The sequence below is a fragment of the Ammospiza caudacuta genome, chromosome Z, assembly GCF_027887145.1.
Source record: "Ammospiza caudacuta isolate bAmmCau1 chromosome Z, bAmmCau1.pri, whole genome shotgun sequence".
Classification (NCBI taxonomy): Eukaryota; Metazoa; Chordata; class Aves; order Passeriformes; family Passerellidae; genus Ammospiza; species Ammospiza caudacuta.
This window is the reverse complement of record NC_080632.1, coordinates 52164813-52184737: the sequence shown is the minus strand read 5'-3', so window position 1 is coordinate 52184737 and position 19925 is coordinate 52164813. Positions and strand designations below refer to the sequence as shown.

The window sequence follows — 19925 nt, the reverse complement described above, 5'->3', positions numbered from 1 at the left end:
CATAACTAGAATCTATAAATGACAGAAACACTTAATCATCAAAATTTTAAGCAGCATCTAAAACAAAGTAGTATGAGATGAACAGCACCAAGGATCTTGAGGTCAGCAAATCCATTCTATAAAAGTGAAAACGGTATATAAAATTAGGCCTAAATAAAAATTATAGTCCAGTGTTTGCTGACTGGGTGCAGTGCTGAGACTGCTGAGAACAGAGTTTTTACAAAGACGCTGGATGGAACCCGTAGCAATTTAAAGGTGAAAAGTAGATGAGAAGTTCATAAGAGATTGTTAATAAGAGACTGGTTATTATCACAGTGCCATTCCCTTGAAGTCAGTTCATTCTTTGTAGTCAACAAAAATTATACTATTTTTTCTCAGTGGAAATAAAATTGGGCCTTAACTAGAGACTGCACATCACTACTGAGCTTGGATTTTCAAAAAGAGTGAAATATTCCCTTTGCACAGAAATTATTGCACATTTTATCACCAGAGCAAAGCTGGAGTACACAGTACTTGGTAGCAGTGCATAAGGCATATTTGTTCAGTGTTCTGGAACATGAGGGGTAAACTGTGAAACTTCCAAAGAGGATACATGCTACCTTGCAGGATTGCTTCTGTCAATAGCTTCAGGAACATGACAGTATGCAGCCCAGGCTTGATTCTACTGCCACCTGCTTGAGTACATAGATTCCAGAGAAGGTTGTGTTTGCTTCACTGGAAGCAGAATTTACCCCTTTCTCAGGAGCAGGAAATTTTATGCACATCCAGATATAATCTAAGCCTAAAGGTAATTGAGCAGACAGGCTGACTGACAGATACTCAATCTTTGCCACATGTGGCGTAGAGTTAAAGGATATATTTTAGCAGTTTTCAGACACTAAAGTTCAGTACCAAATCAGGAAAAAATAAACCAAAACAAAACCCAACAATATCTCACAGTATTCCACCAGAATCCTTATTCACTGCTGTACTGTTGTTGCTGAATTGAATTCTGGATATCAAGTTTAGTGACCTGTCAAAATATGCAGTTTTGTTTCTTTACTACTGACCTCTGAACAGCCTTCAAGTTAAAATTACTGAAATTATTGAAATTAGCATCATGGAAAAACTACTTATTGAAACAATTTGAAGTTCTTCAAAGAGAAGTAGTGATTCAGAAGGAATAAAAGACCTTTATAGCAAAATCAGTTAAAGAAAAGCCCAACAATTCAATAAAAATACATAATCCATGACAGAACATTCCATTTTACCTTTCATGGGAAATAAAAAATACTGCATACATGGGGTGCACTCAAAATCCACAAGGCCAAATTCCCCATTAAATTAAGTGAGAATTTTGCTGACATACCAACTGCAAATCTTCTGTCATGGCCACTGTAATCAGTATGATTTTTGTTATTATTATTTCACAGGTTCACAGGTATTTAGATTTCATCTAACACACAGTATATCATTTAACCTATAATAAATGAGTGTAATAAAGAGCAAATTATATGTCAACAATATATATTCACTTTTCCATATGACATCAATTAGCATGACCAAACCTGGTCTAACTATACCCAGTACTGATTGTGCTTCAAAGCTGGGTTTGTTTTTCGACAACACTGGATCATTTCAGGATCAAGATTTAAAAAACTGTTTTTCAGATACCTTTCTGTAGTTGGAGAAGCCACTGTAGGAAGCAGCTGCTCATGTTTTACTGCCACAAATGTAGAGGCTGTACTCCTCTCAGCCCCCTTCAGAAGAGGAGTCACTGTGACAGAGGGCACAGTCAAACTCCGTTCCAGACATCGATCTGCACTACTGAGGATTGCATCTGTTTGACTTTTGACTACAGGTTTTGTCTTATCTTTCTTCTGACACATTAACAAAATGCACACAGAACTAACAGCAATAATGAGTAGGACAGACACCAGGACAAGGGGGATAATAATATACCAAGGGCTGCTTTCACCTGCCTGCTCTCTGTGACTCCTGGCATTAACCTGGTTTGTCATCTTCAACTCCACAGATGCACTTGTTCCCATGGCCTGATTTAGCAATGGACCTTCCTCATGTAGGTTTCCCCAATGATTCTGCCCTGGCCACATGGTTGGTTCAGTCCTCTGTGGTGCTATTGCAGGGTCTTCATTCTGTGAGGAGACTACTGCCTCATCCTTTGAGGTAGAGTGAGCCTTGAAAGTGGTCATGCTGGTTAGAAAAAGCACTTCTGTTGTAAAACCCTGCACAAGTGGAGGACTGTGTGGCACAATGGAATACTGAAAACAGCCAACAGCAGGCTGTACAGCATCTGCCCTGAGTATAAATGTAAATGAGTCATTCAACAGATTGATGCCCGTCATATTTGTGTCTATGTCTAGAAGCAAAACACCACTATCAATGTCAGCCTGGGTGAACGTCTGAATATCCTCCAACACTGCATCATTCACAAATCTTTTCTTAGCAATCCTCCCATGAGAGGGGGGCACCATCACTTCAAATCTAGGATTGCTGTTTGTCAAATTGGCTAGCTCAGAAGCATCCAGGTCACTGCTTCCAAATTTATAAGCTGCTTGATTTGAAATCTGCAGGTCAGATACAATTTGTACTAAAGGCTTCACTGTGATGTTCAGCACTTGTCCTGTTAGATTGCCTTCTGCAGTAAAAAGCATAAACTCCAGTACATCACTGGAAGCAGTAAGATTTGTCAGGTGATAAGAGAGCCTTCCTGAGTACAAATCTGCCTGCTCAAATTTAGTAACCTGCTCATTTCCAATCATGAGGTGCCCATATTTGAGTGGCTGAGTTATTTCATATATAATTTTAGTGCTTTTTCCATTTGTGACAGCTGAAAGCTGCACGTCAGTAATAGTGACTGATGTCTGGCCCTGTGGCAGTGCAACATTGGTAAGGTTGACAAGGACGAGAGCGATTGGTACGACTTCAATACTGAACAGTTTGTATAAAGGGCGATGTTTACCATCAGTCACACTGAAATAAAACACCCCAGAAGACGAACTTCCATCCTGTACAAACCACACTTTACCACTGTCAACATCAGCTTGTGTGAAATCTTTTATAGAGACACTGAGATTGCTTTTCATTGCTAAGTAACCATTATTGGGGTTGCTAACAATGGTGTATTTCAGCTCAGCTGGAGCATTATCTAAGTCTTCAACTTTCAGATTCTCTGCCCCCAGCACTGACACATCTCCCTGCAGGACTTTCAAGTGCAGTCTTTTAGTCTTCAGTTCTGGAGATTGGTCATTCACTGGGAAAACAGTGATATTAAACATCTCTTCTACAACTTCACTATGGGGCTTTGTAGCAGGCTTGCTCTTCAGGTTCAACCAAACAGCAAAAGTGAAATTGTCATATAAAGATTCAGAATTATCATGTACGTACATAATTCCAAATTTGTCCAGTGCATATTGGGAGAAGTTAGGCTTTTCTTTGGTAACGTTTCGTTCTCCAACAACAATCATGCCATGTTGGGGTAAAGACACAACCTGATACCAGACTTCATACATGGAGCGGTGTACATCGGGTAGCTTAATCAATAGGTTTGAAGCATCTAGATTTGTTTTGTTGATTACTACTCTACCTCCTTCCTGGACTATGGCACCTGGCAGAAATGAAAAGAGAATCTTATAAACTGAACATTTTATAGTTGCACTATTTCAGAAACTACATATTAAACACTGATGATGCTCAAAAATTTCTATCCTTTGTGGTATCCTTGATTTCCATGTCATGGCTAAAAATATATTACCACTACTTGTAAAGTACAATCAGATATGAAAGACAATATTTTTGACTGATGCATACACTAAGATTAAAGAAATACAAGTATCTCAAAGCTTCTGATAGTGTTTTCCACCTACCATTACAGAAAACAAAATATCTTCTACAGCAGTAGGAAGCATCAAACCTATGTATCTATATCATTTCTAAAGGTGCAGTGAACGCAGCACTCCAAGCTACTACCCTGCAGTACTTTCTGTTTCAGAAGTATTCTGGTCACTGCTTACTGAAGAGAAAGAAATTTTTGATTTTCCTCCATTCTTCAATGGACCTCTGACAGATCCAAAACAATTCTGAGCCAAAACAGTGAAGCATTTTTACCTGTATTTGCTAGAAGATGACTATTCTGATCATGCCTGTCAATTTCATATGAAATGACAACATGGAACCTCTGGATATCCAGAGCAGATGGTGGAGAGGATACAGTAAATGTAAAGAAATCTTCTGCACTCCAGGCAGCTGACTCAGCATGTAAGTGTTCATACATGATCACACCTTCATCAACCTGTTCCAGGTAAAAAGTAGACATATGTGTAAGAGCAAGGTAATTATAAGCAGAATAGCGTTAAGGACAGAAAAAGTATCTTGAGAACATTGTTCAAAAAGACCTTTGTACCTTAGTCCATGCACAGAGTTTACAGAATCATAGAATTGTTTAGGTTGCAAAAGAGCTGAAAGATCAAACCCAACTGTTAATCCAGAACTGCAAAATCCACCACTAAATCATGTCCCAAGTTCCATGTCTTTTAAAATATCCAGTTGGTGATTCAACCACTTTTCTGGGCAGTCAATACTCAACTGTGTTTCACATTAAGAAAGGTGAATACTGGGTTCAATACTCAGCTGTGTTTCACATGAAGAAAGGTGTCCTGCTATTCCATTTAAACCTCCCCTGGCACAGACTGTGGCCATGTCCTCTCATCCTAATACTTGTTACTTGGGCTGACTGAGGCCAACTCCCACCTGGCCACAGCCTCCTTTCAGGCAGATGTAGAGAGTGATAAGGTCCCCCCTGAGCCTCCTTTTCTCCAGGACAAACACCCCCATCTCCCTCAGCTGCTCCTCACAGCACTTGTGCCCCAGACCCTGCCCCAGCTCCATTGCCCTTCTCTGGGCTCTCTCCAGCCCCTCAGGGCCTTTCCTGCAGTGAGGGCCCAGCCCTGGACACAGCACTGGAGGTGTGGCCTCAGCAGGGCCCAGCACAGGGGGACAATCCCTGCCCTGGCCCTGCTGGCCACAGCATTGCTGATCCAGGCCAGGATGCCATTGGCCTTCTTGGCCCCCTGGGCACAGCCTGCCTCATGTTCAGCTGCTGTCACCAGCACCCCCAGCTCCTTTCCAGCCACTCTGCCCCAGCCTGTGGAGCTGCCTGGGGTTGTTGTGACCCAAGGGCAGGACCCAGTACTGGGCCTTGTTGAACCTCACACCACTGGCCTCAGCCCATCAATCCAGCTTGTATGTACACTGAGATTATCCCGCATTTCGCTTTCTCTTAAGATGGACTCTGTGTTGCCAGATAAACACATGAAAGTAATGAAATGTTACTGGGCATGAATTTTTAGTAAAAGCCTTACATGAAGAGCAAAGAGATACATAACACTGAGAAACTGCCTCAAACTAGTAATGGTGATCATGTGCTCAGATGGACTGTATTTTTAGTAAATTAAAGTATCAAAGTCTTGGGTTTTCTTCGCAAAGACACTAGCAGGGCTGGATTATTTGTCCTGAAAAAGAATATGAAAGGCTGAAGGCTGAAGAAGGACTTTGATGTAGTTATTTCCTTCAAATGGCAAAAGACACTTGGTAAGAGACTAAGAAAACCTGAAGGAAGTGCGATGACCACTGATAGTTACTCTCACTTACAAGCAAAAAGGTGATGGAACTACACAGTGGAAAATTTCTACATCACAGCAAGACAGGGATTCCTAAAAGATGAGAAGGAATCTGGTTTGTCCTCTCCCTGCCTGCACTGACCTTGCAGATTGTCACACTCAAGGAATCTAATCAGTCCACTGTAAGTAATCAAGCTTCTAAGTATTGCAAGATACTGCAGTACGTCTCCAGAGAAACAAATGCACATGTAAGATAAAACCATTTTATCTCTTTAGACCCCAAAGCAAAAGGCAGCATTTTCAGATTATTTCTCACCAGCTGGAACTATACCTGAATTTTATGATCAATACTATAGTACATTGGAACTGTGATAGAATTCCTAATGATAGCAAGACTAGACTACTTATTGAATCTTATCCAGTAGATTCAGCATCTGGTCTGCTTGATAATTCATTCACTGCCCTGGAGAAATGACAGCTACACCCATTAAATCCTCGGCAAGTTCCCAGGCAACCGCTGACCAGACCTGCACATGTTAGTTTGTAACTGCCTGAGAGATTCCTGTCTGAGATGGTGCTGGTTTTAAATTTACTATTTTAACATAGTCCTCACACCCTGCAAACATCTTAAAGGGACTCATTAGTACACATTTCTATCATACATGCTTGAAAGATGTGAAAAAAGAAACCAAAACCCCCCTGGTGTTATCAGAGATGAAGTTTAAAAGTATAGAATCTGAGGTGTAAATACAGCAAGATTGAATCCTGAAATTACTGCCACAGCCCCCACTGAGATCACTAGGCAAACTGACCTTTCAAGGTCAGTTTTCTCAGCAGCCTCAAAAACATCCCAATTTTTCTCTAAAAAATTTAGACTAATGTGATAAAATCCTTTATGTTCATCTCCAGGTTTCTGCTTTCTCTATACTGATTTAATTCTTAATGGCTATTATAGGAAAAACAAAAAAAAAAAAAAAAATAGCAGAAGAGTATGTTAGCTCAGGGTAACTTTCCAAAAACCTTTTCAGGACTTCAAGCTGAGGACAGCAAATTTTTGTAACAAATACAGGACAATACAAATCCTTTAAATTCAGCAGTGTTTATTATCCGTCTTAATTGGCTGGTTGTTTTGCAGTTTTTTGACTGCAAATCCATTCTAATGTCTGTCTAAGAACTGAATGCAATTGGTGAGGATTTCTGTGTTTACCTCTGCAATGACTCGATATAATGAAGAAGCTGTGGTCTAAGATATCACAGAAAGTACTGCAGAGAAAAACTAAACTCAAACATTATGTTGAAAAACTCCTGAGTTACTCAAGAGTGTTTAATGTGCAAAAAATTTTTTTATATTAGCTGAACAACATCTGTTCAAGAAAAATGCCTTGGAATGCAATAGTAATTTCTGTTTCTTTTTGCTGTTTTTTTTCCCCTTTGGCAACAAAGCAATAAACCACAGCGAATACAGAAGAGTTCAGCACCCCAGCAAAAGGAGTAACTACTTTTCCAAAGTGAAATTTCAAGTTCCTCAACACAGAATTAAGTCAATGAATACCCACAGACCTACACTAATGCAAAATGTTTTTCAATTCAAATCAGTTTTTCAAGCTTATTACCAAACAGAAACTAAATGCTTTAGTCTCCATTACATGGACAATGTACAATGTTTGTAACATAAATGCCATTTTCTTCACTCATATTTAACTCCCTGTGATTACAACACACTGAACTGAAAGCTTATTTAGGATCCCTTTCTCTCTCTTACATCTCACCCTCTACCAGAATAAACAGCAATCTTGTTTGGATACTTGAATTCCACCTGCAACAAGTCATTCAGCTCTACTTTTTTGAAATTAAAATGGCCAATAGAAATATCTCCAACAGACAAGAAAAGCATACATATTATTTGAGCCCAAAACCTTTCACACTTTACAAAGTTACAAGGAAAGTTAGCTATAAATTACTAAAAACTAAAGCTACAGAGAATAAGCGACATGAAAGCTACAGAGAATAAGTGACATGTTATGACATGGTACTGTCCAATAAACACACATAATGGTCACATCCACAGGCAAAAGGAGTGACACTTCAAAACCTTAGCTGAAATATTTTCTGTCTAACATGCTTAATTGTTTCATTTAATACTCAAAAAAATCACATATTTTGGGATCAGAAGGGTAAAGTGTGATTATACAGTTGCTTTCATCAAACAAGACAAAACTCAGCAACTTCTGAAACAAGACCAATGGCATAACGGGATTACAAAATATTTTTCATGAAAACCATTCTTGATTTATAAAGTTCAGGTGGAGACCCATTCTACAACCATCCTTGGTCAGGTTGTTTCAAAGCCTGATGACAACAAATAAAAATGTTGTCCTTTTTCCAGGTTTTACTGCCCAAGTTCAAATTCTGACCAATAGATTATCTTATTCCTTCATATACTCAATCAAATAGCATTTTAAATCTGCAAAAATACATTTTTCCATGAGCAAAGTCAGAAGATTGACCCTCTTTTATCCCACTCCCTTTAATTTTCTGAGAATAGCTTAATGTATGCTAAAGATAGTTATATTCGAATTCTGCACACAGACAAGTAATTCCTTTTGCAGAAGAATTTTTCCATCGAGTTACATAAGCTGCCACGTTTTAGTAATTCAGTAAGAGAGCCTGTATCACAGTTAAGATACTTCACACATTTAGTACCACAGCCAATACAGTCAATAAAAGTCATCTTGGGGACAGCCATGAGGACTTTGTACAGCTGAAACAGATCTGATACTTGGACTTTTCATAGAGAAAAAGGCTGCTTCTTCTGCCAAAAACTAAAAGCTTCCAACCTCTGACTGCTGGTTAATGGCACCAGAACAGCTCTTCTTGACAAATAGTCTTACAAGCAAAACAGTGGGAATTGCCAAGACCCTGCTAGTATCCAAGCAGAAGGGAACAAAGGTTCCTCTTGTGTTCATTACTAGACGCCAGATATTTAATGACATAGCAAATCTTGGTGATTGCACTGATGGGTCACATATGCCTGGTTACTTAACAGATATAAATGGATCACACAAAGAATGAGCAACTGAGATGCTCTCTGTAGTAACAATCTACTCCTCAACTAGCTGTTAGAAATTAAATGCTTACCATAGACTGTGTAAAACTGAAGATTTCCTGAGTGGTATCATCAGAATCTACTCTAATCAGCCTTCCAAGTTTTGGGGAAGTTACGATCACAAAAGTTATAGTTCTGTTTCCTGCACTGGTCACATCATTGGTTACAGCTTTCAGATCATGCTGTGAAATAGGTTTCCTGGAACCTAAAAAATGTGAAGTATAGGAACAAGATTTACAACAGATTTTTTTTTTTCCAAAAGTCTAAGTTTTGCATGCACAACTCACACTCTCACCCAGGTATTCTACGTACCATTTTAATAGCATTTTATAAGATCAGCAGGGTTACTCTTTTTCTAGATACCTTCTGGTTAAAACTCTTCAACAGCTTTTTCAATTAAAAAGCCTATCACAGTAGGATGTACCCACATTATAAAAATACAGTTTTCTTCAGCACATGTAATCGCTAAATACTGGCTTCTGCAAAAACTACCTGAAGTATAGATCAGAGCACGTATAAGAAGTTCTGTTTCTATATCACATGTCTAGAACCAAATTCAAACTCCAATGTTTTTGGTATTCCCAGTTGCCACAGAAGACATAGGTGATTTGACTCAGAGAAGACTCAAAACGACAAAGTTTCTAATGAACACATAAACCAAAATCAATTATTAACAAAAGTACACTTTATCAATATGAAATAGGATTTTCATTAATAAAATTAAAACATAAGTACTGAATTAAACAAACTAGGAAGAACACCATGTAACAGAAGTAACAGCCTGGACTGAAATAATGCATTGTTTATTAAGATAGATGGAAACTGAGTGGTAACAAAATTCTTTTAGTACATAGCATGACGCTAACCTTACTAAGGTTACTACCTTCTGTCCTAAAGATTATAAAGAGCTTTCTGGAATTAGTCAAAGCAAGACAATTTTTGACACAGCTGGGGCAATAATTTCCTAGCTAGTAATTTCCTAAAATAAAAAAAAAATTGGCTTCTTTTTAATGCAGTTTCAAGGTACACAGTCGGCAAACTAAAATTTAAGCTCAATGACCATTTTAGAGGAGCAAGATTCCCATCGTCCTATTCCCCCTGTATACCCACTTCTGCCTCCATTTTCACATTTTATCTTCTCCTTGAGCAACAAGGTTTATAGGTTTCAATACATAATTTCAAAGACTATATGGTATTAAATATACTTGAAATCTGAATTATCAATCTATCTCTTACAAGAATAACACAAACATGTATTATATACATATATGTGCCATAATATTCAGAAGGAAAAAACATTGCAAGGACAGTGAAGAATAGGGATGCTTTTAAAGCCATTATTAATACCAGGAGCCTGATTGTTCACATCTGCTTGTGCTCCGGTTCAAATAACAACTGCTTTGAAACAGAGCTGTTGTAAGATCTTCTGTCTCTCCCTGTTTTCCCATTTTTACCTTCCCATTCTGTGTGCCCACTGTTTTGAAAAGTGAAGGAGTCTCTCCGGTTGAGAAAAATTCTCCCAGACAATATTTAATTCAAGAAGTCTTCCTCCTCTACCTCTCCCTTCTTTTCCTTTTTTTCCCTGTGACAGGAAGGGAGGGAACCATGACCTTTTGCATACAGCAGATGTGGCCAAGAATGTACAACTTAGCACAACAGTTAATCAGACCACGTAAACGTGCAAACACAGTTATTTGCATAACTTGCTAGTTATGCAAATCAGGCCTTATTGCCTTAACAGACTAACTCTAAAACATGGTCACAGCATAGTGATGATGACCAGCATCTGAGCTGTGATGCTAAAAATCTGTCAGAGTGCAAAGTTCAAACCATCTGTCATCTGCTGCAATTTTTCTTGACCATACCAGGGTACCACACCACTGCCATCACAGAGCATGGCGATGGGGAGCAAGGGCATCTGTCACAAAACTCCCTCAATTCCTAGCAGACCTGACCTCTCTCACTGAACTCCACAGGCTGAAATACAGTCTAGAGACACAGACAACATAGTCTATCATGCCCTTCTGTAAATTAGCATCCTCCCCAAACTTAACCTTCTCCTTCATCCACTTCTCACTTGAGAGTTGAGAGCTTCCCTGGCACTCACAGTAGTTCTCAGGTCAAACACCTCAACAGGGAGAGGAAGGTTATTTGCCAGCCAGCAGACTGGGTGAAAGAAAATGAAGTGAGAACACTGCCTGTGTGTTCCCAATCACAGAAGGAGAGATCACAAAAACCCCACCCAAACACAGGGGACAGGAACAGACAGAGGAGGAAGACACACAACAAGAACAGGTGACACTGAATAAGGCCAAGCTAATCAATTCAAGTAGAGTGCAACAGCGTAATGTTGGTGCCTCATAATTTTGTTACACATTTTTACTGCCTACATTTAAGATTTGGAAAATCCTTTGGCATGAGCATTCTCCCTACCACTGCTGAAGAGTTATAAATCATCTCATCAAGACGGATTTGACAGCTCTGCTTCCAATTAACTACAAGTCAGGCTTAACTCTCCTCAGAGGAACTCAGCTCATTTCTTTTTTGAGCAATTGCCTTCCTGAAGAAGAAAATCCTTCCACTGTAGATTTCTAGCATACAGTAGAAAAAGCTAATATATCTAGCAGTCAGTTTTCTGACTATGCTGAATAAAACAAGCTTCTGTTAAAACAGAAAAAATCTATGAATTATATAAACATATCTGGTATAGCCAACACAAAAAAAAAAGCAGTTCATGCTCTTATAAAATTGCAAAACAATATGCTTTAGAGAATAGTTTACACCCCGTCACAAAGACATGTTAAATTCTTCAAAATAAATTCAATTTTTACTACCCCAGAGAGAAGGTTTCTCAAGCTGGCTCAAAATGATCCCTTCTTAGTAGGGCTATAAAGTTTAACAGGACACTGGCTGTTGTTTTTATATATAGTAACCATTTGGCACCCTAGTTGTTGTAATAGTCATTTCATGATGGCAAAGTACAGCTGAAAGCCATACAGCTCCAGAATGTCTCTAAAAAATACCACAAAAAGAACATGTGAAAAATCTAGTAACACTTTATAACATCTAAAAGGAATTTTGCTAACCCAAAGTAAGTGAGAATGCAAGGAAAAAACTGCAGTCTTGGACGAATACAGTTTGCAGTGCTGAAAGAAATACTGTATTTTGTAAACGGAAGAACTGATTGACAGCCTAGAGACTTTGCCTTCTATGGAAGTATTAGGCATACTTTTCTTACAATTATCATTGGCTTAAGATAGAATTCCAGTAAATCCCTGGGCCCAAGGCAACAGTACACACCAAAATTGCAAGTTAATAAGCTTTGTAAGTGGATTTATGTGAATCCCATTTATATTGACTGAATTAGAAGATCATGCTGCTACAATCTCATTTTTTGTTGCCTGTGTTTAAGTGGCTTTTGCTGCAAACCTTTGTTTATGCACCTTATATTCAGGAAGTGTAAGAAGATAAAGTGCTCCTCTTCGATATCCAATTAATAAATCAAGGTACAGACTACAACCTCTGGATCTCTGCCAATTCTTAGTATCTCTCTGATTCTACAGATCACATTCAGAGAAACAAAAAAGAAGGCATCACAAACAAAAGTGTGATGCAAGATACTCTTGAGAGAAAACTAATCTTTATTTCTCCTTTAATCCTGCAATAAATGTTAGATTCCTAACTCAATGAGGGATTACTCTTGCCAATGCAAAGGAATAAATGGCTCTGATGAGACCTCTTAGCACATCAACTCCTTCAATGGTATGATTTCATTAAAAAATACTCAGCTGCTGAATCAACTAGCTACAAATGCACAAATATGAATCAAAGTTTTCCAGCCTTCTGATTCCTCAGTGAGTCTGTGCTGCTGTCTATAATTCATTTTAAACAAAAGAAAAGTGAACTAGCAATCTGGAAAATTTACACGTGGTATTCAGAATCTCATGGCCACAATCTTCATTCCTCTATTGCTTTTACAAGGCACTATCACAATCTCCTAAATCTCTAAATATCTGAATGGACTACAGAGATTTTACACAAACCTAAATAGGAAATCTCCAGAGCTTAGGCAGACAGTGTTATTATCACATTGTAGTTGAACATTTCACTGCCAGTTTCTATGACTCCAAGTATGCACATATCAAAAGGTTAAAGACTGCAAAGCAAAAAAGCAGTATGCTGTTTGAGAAAACATTAACCCTTTCTTAAAAAACACACATAAATATTCCCAGCCAGTTTTCCATAGTTTAGTCAGTTAATTATCTGACAAATAACTCTCTAGTAGGCAATATTTTCAAGTGGACAAAATAATGATCATCTCAAAAAACCTACCTGGAAAGACTCCGAGCCCTTTGTTCACTTCAAGGCTAATGACCAGCATCTGAGCTGTGATGCTAAAAATCTGTCGGGGTGCAAAGTTCAAACCATCTGTCACCTGAAAGTTGAAGCCTCCAGACATTGCTCCTGTGGAAATCAAAACCATAAATTTATTCTTATATTACTCTGTCACACAAAAAACATACACTGGACACCTTTCACTCCTGGCTACCGTGAAATATTGTTAAGCAACACATTCAGGGCAGGTAGCTCTGGGTGCAGCTGCAGTGGAGCTGTGCAGGTTGAGCTCTGGGCGGCAGGAGCCCAAGGCAAGCAGCCCTGAACTGCTGAGCCTTTGCATAACAAAGGGCACTGGGACCGGCTGCCAGGGGACCAACACTCAGAAACATGGCAGGAGCTGAGGACTCCAGACTTTGGTGGCTTAGACTGCAAAGCCTTTTGGTCAGGGTCCCCTGTCATGGGCTCCCAGCCAGGGCCGTTACTCTGTAGTTGCACAATAATTAAATTAAGGATAGAGGCACCTGAGATTCTGCTAAGGGAAACCTGAAGTGAAGTCAGTGAGGAAACCTTGTTTGACTGTGTGAGTGTTGGGTATGTAGACAGTCAAGCAAGGTTGACTGGAGCCACCAATGAGAAAGGGGTTGTATCTCAACAGTCAAAGTCTTGGGGGTATCAGTGTGACAGTCAAAGTGACTTCCAGATAAGCAGACAGAGAAGTTTCCTTAGCAATATATCCAAGATCATCCTGAAAGCAACTTTTTATCAGAGCCTTTGTATCTTAATTAGAATTAAATAAATTGATAACGCAATTAACGCATTCCCCAGGGAAAACTACTGGCTGTTGTTTTCAGTGAAAGCCAGACACCCCTAAGAGGAAAATCAGCAAGAGTGCCCCCTTCTCTTTCTTCACTGACATGGTGGAGCTGAAATCTTAAACTTGGGGAGAAAATGACTCCAAAATTTTCAACTCCATTTATGTCTTTGGAGGGTCCAAAGCACCTAGGCAATCACGTTTTGGCAAAGAAGAAATTTGGGGAGAAAGGTAACTTGAATGTTCTTTCATTTTGTTTTATATTTAAAGGTCTGAATAAACTCTTGGGTTGTTTCCTTAGCCTCTTCACTGAACTTCAGCTTCACTGAAGAAGGTATGTTGTCACAGCTTAAACTATTTCAGAGGTTATGTGTACTCATAATAAATGCACATTTTTCCCTTTAATCTTAGGACCTGTATTTACTTTGGCACAAGCAATAGCAAAATACCTCCAAGAGTCTGAGTGGATTCCTGTAAAAATACATATCTCAGAACTGACAGGCTGCTTTTAAGCAGAGGTTCTCCATGTTATTCAATTAGGTAAAAAGACCAAAAAGAAAGAGAAACATTAACTGCTGCAAAGAATTCTTGTATCTGCTTTGCCCAATTTAGCCATAAGATATTGCTACAAGAATACAGATACTAAAAGCCAGAGAGTACCACATACTTTCATGTAATGATCATCATACTTTGCCTAACTATAAATTAATGTATCATAAGAATCAAATGCGTGTTCTGAGATTACAGTTAAAAATAGATCTAGGAAATGCTCTTATATTAGCCAGGCAGCTGAAGAAGCTATGGAAGATATGATCATATTGCTTTTATTTTAAAAGTTTTTATTTTATTATATATTCTAACAAAAAAGAACCAGTTGCTGATTCAAAAAAGCATCTGAGTAGTCTACTATTTGTACTAAGTTGAAAAATAACCCCAAATGAACCTGCTTATGCAGCCTCTCTTGCTTTTTTGGCTAAGGCAGGTCAACTGCTTGATTGACATAGACGTTTTGTCATCAGCAGTCAGGAACAGAACTGCATCTTGAAGTTCTGGTTGGCTGGAGTATTTATCATTTTATCACAATTAATTTTTTAAAATGAGTCTGATCAGACGTGATTAAAAGGACACCAGAAAGAAGGTTTGTAAAAGCTGCACTGACAAGCACAAAGACTTCATCAGCAACAAGAGTTCAATTTATTACTGCCCCTAAGAAAAATACTGTGAGGGTTTAAGGGCAGGGCCCATACTGCAAAAGTGAGAGAGGAGAACCCTAGAGTGAAACAAGAGTGAAAAAGAGAAGGAATTCTTACGCTGAAAGAGGGTTACAGAAAAGGAAAAGTGTGTTCTAGTTTTGCATTTACACTGGTGATAGAACAATCAGAGATTATGGAGGAAAGAAACAAAAATCCAAGGGAAAACATGAGAAAAAGAGGAAGATTTGCAACTCACACCACAGAATAAGCAGCAAAATGTAACTCATAAGGCTGAGCAATGTGAAGGGAAAATTGAGAGGTCTATAATTTAGGGGCATAAAAGCAAAGTACTTTCATTGGCAGTAAAAAACACACTGAGAATGAAGAGTCACGGCCACGTACAGGTTTAAAAACTGTATACTGCCAAGAGGAGTAGCTGGAGGATGGAAGAGCTGCCTCAGCCAAGAAGAACCTGTGCTTTTGGAAAGGGTTGAAATGAGTAGGAAGAGTAGATGGGGGTACTTCCCAAAGGAGACAAAGTAGCCAGCACACACCTAAGAAGGAACAGAGGAAACATAGAGAAAAGGGATAAAAAGTTGAATGACAGCAACAACATAAGGAAAGGCCCCAGGTATAAAGAAATGCCACAGGTAAGGCTAGAGGCAATAAGATGGGAGTAACAACTACATTTCCAGCAACAGGTCAAGATGAAGGAGAGAGGAAAACCACTGACCAAGAAACGCAAAGAAGCAAAATGATCAGAGTAGTTTGTGAAGCACTGGAGGCCATAAGGTTGAGCAGACAGCAAAGCCAGAGCAGCTGCAAGACCTGACACACAACCCAGGTAATTTTATGTTACAAATTTACTCTACACTCATTGGAAAAATTACTCCCAGTGATTGGAAAATGAAATTTTCTGTTCTTTTCACTTTTATTAATCAAGATTCACTCTCTAGGACTACATATGTGCATTTGCCCTTTCTGGAACACAGAGCAGATTAATTTCCCCACACTTACCACTGTCCTACAATCATAGGGCTTCTTACATGTCCAAGTCTCCCTTGGAACAATTTAAATAGCTTGGCTCACTTTTATCATGCTCTTGACCTTTTACTTCCTGACCAAATTATTTGAGCAGGATACTTACAGCTCACCAGCAACTGATTGTAAAGCAATTTCAGCAATATATATGCACCTTGCCAGACAGTGCATCATAAGGCACAGTACTTCAGCCTCATGAAGACACAGCACAAATCTGGAGTGACTTCTGCACCCAAGGGAGCACAGCCTGCCTCAGGGCCGGCAGGAGAGCAGTGTATCTCTTCTACCTCCATTCCAAAACAATGACTTATTCCTTCTGTAGCAACTCCTTTCTTCTTTCAACTCAGGGAAGTAGTAATACAGCTGGAGCAGAAAATAGGTAGCCATCACCCTGTGAAAGCCCTGCCTCTTCTGGCTGGAACCCCACTGGGAAGTTCTTTCCTGTGGCTTCCCATTACTGCCACTCAAGGATGCATGAAGCTGCCCCAACTTCTTTTATCCCCCACACATTCTCCCAAATTAAAATAAATCCCCAATCTCTAGCTCTGGACAATAAGAGAAAGAGTCAATGTTTAAAGCTTAATTCTTTCAGAACCTGAAAGAGACACTGACATCACACAGATGAACCATAACTTCATCATCCATCACTGCACTATGCCTGGTATCTGTGAGACTGTTGGTCCATGAACAGCTCTGCACTGTTGCAAGACAGAAAGGCTTCAGGAAATTTTCGATCACAGTAGTCAAAAAAACGGATTTCCTATCTCTGAAAGGTGCATGGAAATGTTCCCCTACTGCAAAACTGTTTTCAGAAAGAAGGATGCTATCTAATGAACCACAAGAACATCAAGGTTTCTCAGTGAGAACACATTTAAATAGACATCAGACATCTTGTTTAGTTTTAGAGATAATGTATAACCAGTGTATAAATACTTCACATAACCAGTGTTCCAAGATCTTTGTGACGTTACAATGGGATCTTTAATGGATTATAAACACAAATATACTGAATAGTATATTCTGGTATCAGATGTGGTATTTTTGAAATCACATACCATTGTGTACAAATACCAGCTGCCCTTTAATTATGTGAGTCTGGGTAAAAGCTAGGATGCTCTTGTTTGAAGAAGACTTCAGAGCCAAGTGTCCATTGCTAGGTGGAGTAATAGAATACACCAGTTCTGATGGTGAGGAGTCCTTGTCTTCTGCACAGAGGTCATCAACAGTTATTTCTGTGACTGAACCCACCCAGACCTAGAAAAGCAAAAATAATTTTAAAAATAAATAAAGCAAGAAAATGTATACAAAAGAAAATTGGAACAACAGGAGACGAGGGACAGGGATGGATGACACGTGACTCCAAGAAAAAAGAAAGAATAAAGATTTGTGCCGTGCAACACTCGGAGCTACAACAGGTTTCCTAACTGTCCATCCAAATCTCTAATCACAGACTGGCATAGCTCATCCTGGCAAATAGTCTGCAAAATACAAGACCTTGAAATAATACAAGCAAACACACCCTACATTAGTTAAGAGTTTCAGACAGTTGGAATGCAAGTGCTCTAAATTCTCAGAAACATAACAAAAATTGTATTATGATAACTGAGTAAAGGAACTGCTTTCCAACACATACACATGAATTTTAGTGTCATGCATTTCACAGCAGGTAAGACACTGAATATGTTCTACTTTCACCAGCAGAAAAGATGAAAGAAAAACAGCCCGGGGACAGCATAAACTAATACAAATAGAACAGTTCTTGTAGCTGCACTATTTTCTTCTAGCAAAATGCACCAGAGGCCCTTTTTTAGTGCACTAAAAAACCCAGAGACATTCAGAGCACTTAGGGAGATGAAACAACCAATGTCTCCAACAGCTGCCTACCATTTACAGTTTACAATTGCAGAAAAATAGTTAACTAGTTTTTAGAAAGATGGTATAAAAACCATTATTTACTTCTGGTAAACCTAAAGCTGGAGCACATTATAAGTCTAATTTCAGAGGAGAGCCACGAGATCAATAAAAGAACTGGAGCACCCCTTCTATGAAGTCAGGCTGAGCAAGCTGGGGCTGTTCAGCCTGGGGAGGAGAGGATTGTGTGGGGACCTCAGAGACACCTTCCAGTACCTGAGGGGGCCTACAGGGAAGCTGGAGAGGGATTCTCTGACAGGAACTGGAGTGACAGGGCAAGGAGGAATGGGTACACACTGAAAGAGGGGAAATTCAGTGAGGTATTAGGATAAAATTCTTTACTGTGAGGGTGGTGAGATACTGAAACAGGTTGCCCAAGGAGGTTGTGGATTCCCAAATTCTGGCAGTGCTCAAAGCCAGGCTGGATAAGTCTTCAAGCAGCCTGGTCTAGTGGGAGGTGTTCCTGCCCAAAGCAGGAGGAGTTAGATGATCTTTAAGGTCCCTTATTTCAAGAAGAAACGACTTCCCCTCTGGGTTTCATTCCTATCTGACTGGATAATTTCTTGTTTGCAAAGGATGAGCAATGGCCTATTTTGTTCTTCATTTCTGCTATATATATCTGGAAACACAGACAGAAGTGCTTACAAAGAACAATACATATTTATCTCAACATGAAGTGAAATTTCTAAAATATTCACTACATCAATATCAATTATTTTCATACATATTTGTAACATAGCGTAAAATCTTAAGAGCCTAAACCTTTAAATACCTCAGCTTGAGCTTCAAAACACACTGCATCATTCCTCCCTGTCTTTCTAGGTCTAAGTACACTTAATAAATATCTGGTAGTAACATCCCACCAAATGGTTGAAGGGGACACATGATCCTTTACAAAGAGCATTTTATCTATACCAAAGCCAAAAATCATCAATCACAATTCACTAAGCATTAATTCAATTTTTTAACATGAACCATGAAAGAAAACCTTTTAAGAGACTGAAATTTTTGCCACCACACTTCAACAGAGGAAAGATTTCATCCTATATTGTGTCACAAAATATATGCCATGGAAAAAGAGATACTAAAATGAAGTTTGATTTTTTTTCTAATCAGAAGAAGTCTGAAAAGTAAATTTATAATGAAAAATACCTTTCAACTAACAAATAGCTATTTTCTTCCCTGAAATATGCATTTTGCTGTAATGTAATTACAAATATTAAATTTTGATAAAGAATTACACTTACGGCACAGAATGACAACTAACAGCACAGGGTGACTTAGCAAGTGACACCAAATAAGCACATCAGTTTTTGTACTGAGACCTTTTAATTTGTCTCAGTAGTACTTGCGTAATTATTCTATGAAGAAAATAAAAAGGTCACATATAGAATATACAAAGAAATAAAATTATAATGGACACATGTTATTACAAATTACTCACTAACTTCCAAGTTATTTTCCTTACTAAAGGAAAAAAGAATTAAAATTTCTAATTATAGAAAACCATTTTTTCTGTAATGTCAATATTTAGTTCTGTTGTCTCAGCACACTACCACTTAATTCTTTTTAAAGTACTATACATGGCCTGCAACATGATCCTTGAAGAATGAAAGATCTAAGAGCTTAGAAGAACCACAGGGAAGCAAACACTGAGAACACAGCAGAGTGTTACAAGCATATTATTTTTCATACCTGAGATCAAAATCTCCTTGAAGAGCACCATGAAAACTGTATCTGAACCTCCATGATGTAGCATGACACTGATTTTTCATGTGCCTAACATATTCCACAGGCATAGTCCAAAAAAAGGTTCATGACCTTGCTGATGTAAAATAATTTATTCTGCTCTACTTACAGGATTCAGCTCATCAGTATCTCTTGCATGCCACATATTCCACCAGACA

The 19925-nt window shown here is 38.7% G+C and overlaps 1 protein-coding gene across 1 annotated transcript in view; it reads right to left on the bottom strand.

Annotated features, from left to right (window-relative positions):
* Nucleotides 1-1556: 1556 nt before the first annotated feature.
* LOC131571488 (chondroitin sulfate proteoglycan 4-like) overlaps nt 1557-19925 on the bottom strand; it is a 36522-nt gene continuing 18153 nt past the window's right edge. The window contains exons 6-10 of the mRNA XM_058824228.1: nt 17163-17361; nt 13057-13188; nt 8757-8929; nt 4108-4291; nt 1557-3607 (exon numbers count right to left, since the gene is read on the bottom strand). Of these exons, the coding sequence (XP_058680211.1) occupies nt 1557-3607; nt 4108-4291; nt 8757-8929; nt 13057-13188; nt 17163-17361 (2739 nt within the window). The remainder of the gene's footprint in view (nt 3608-4107; nt 4292-8756; nt 8930-13056; nt 13189-17162; nt 17362-19925) is intronic.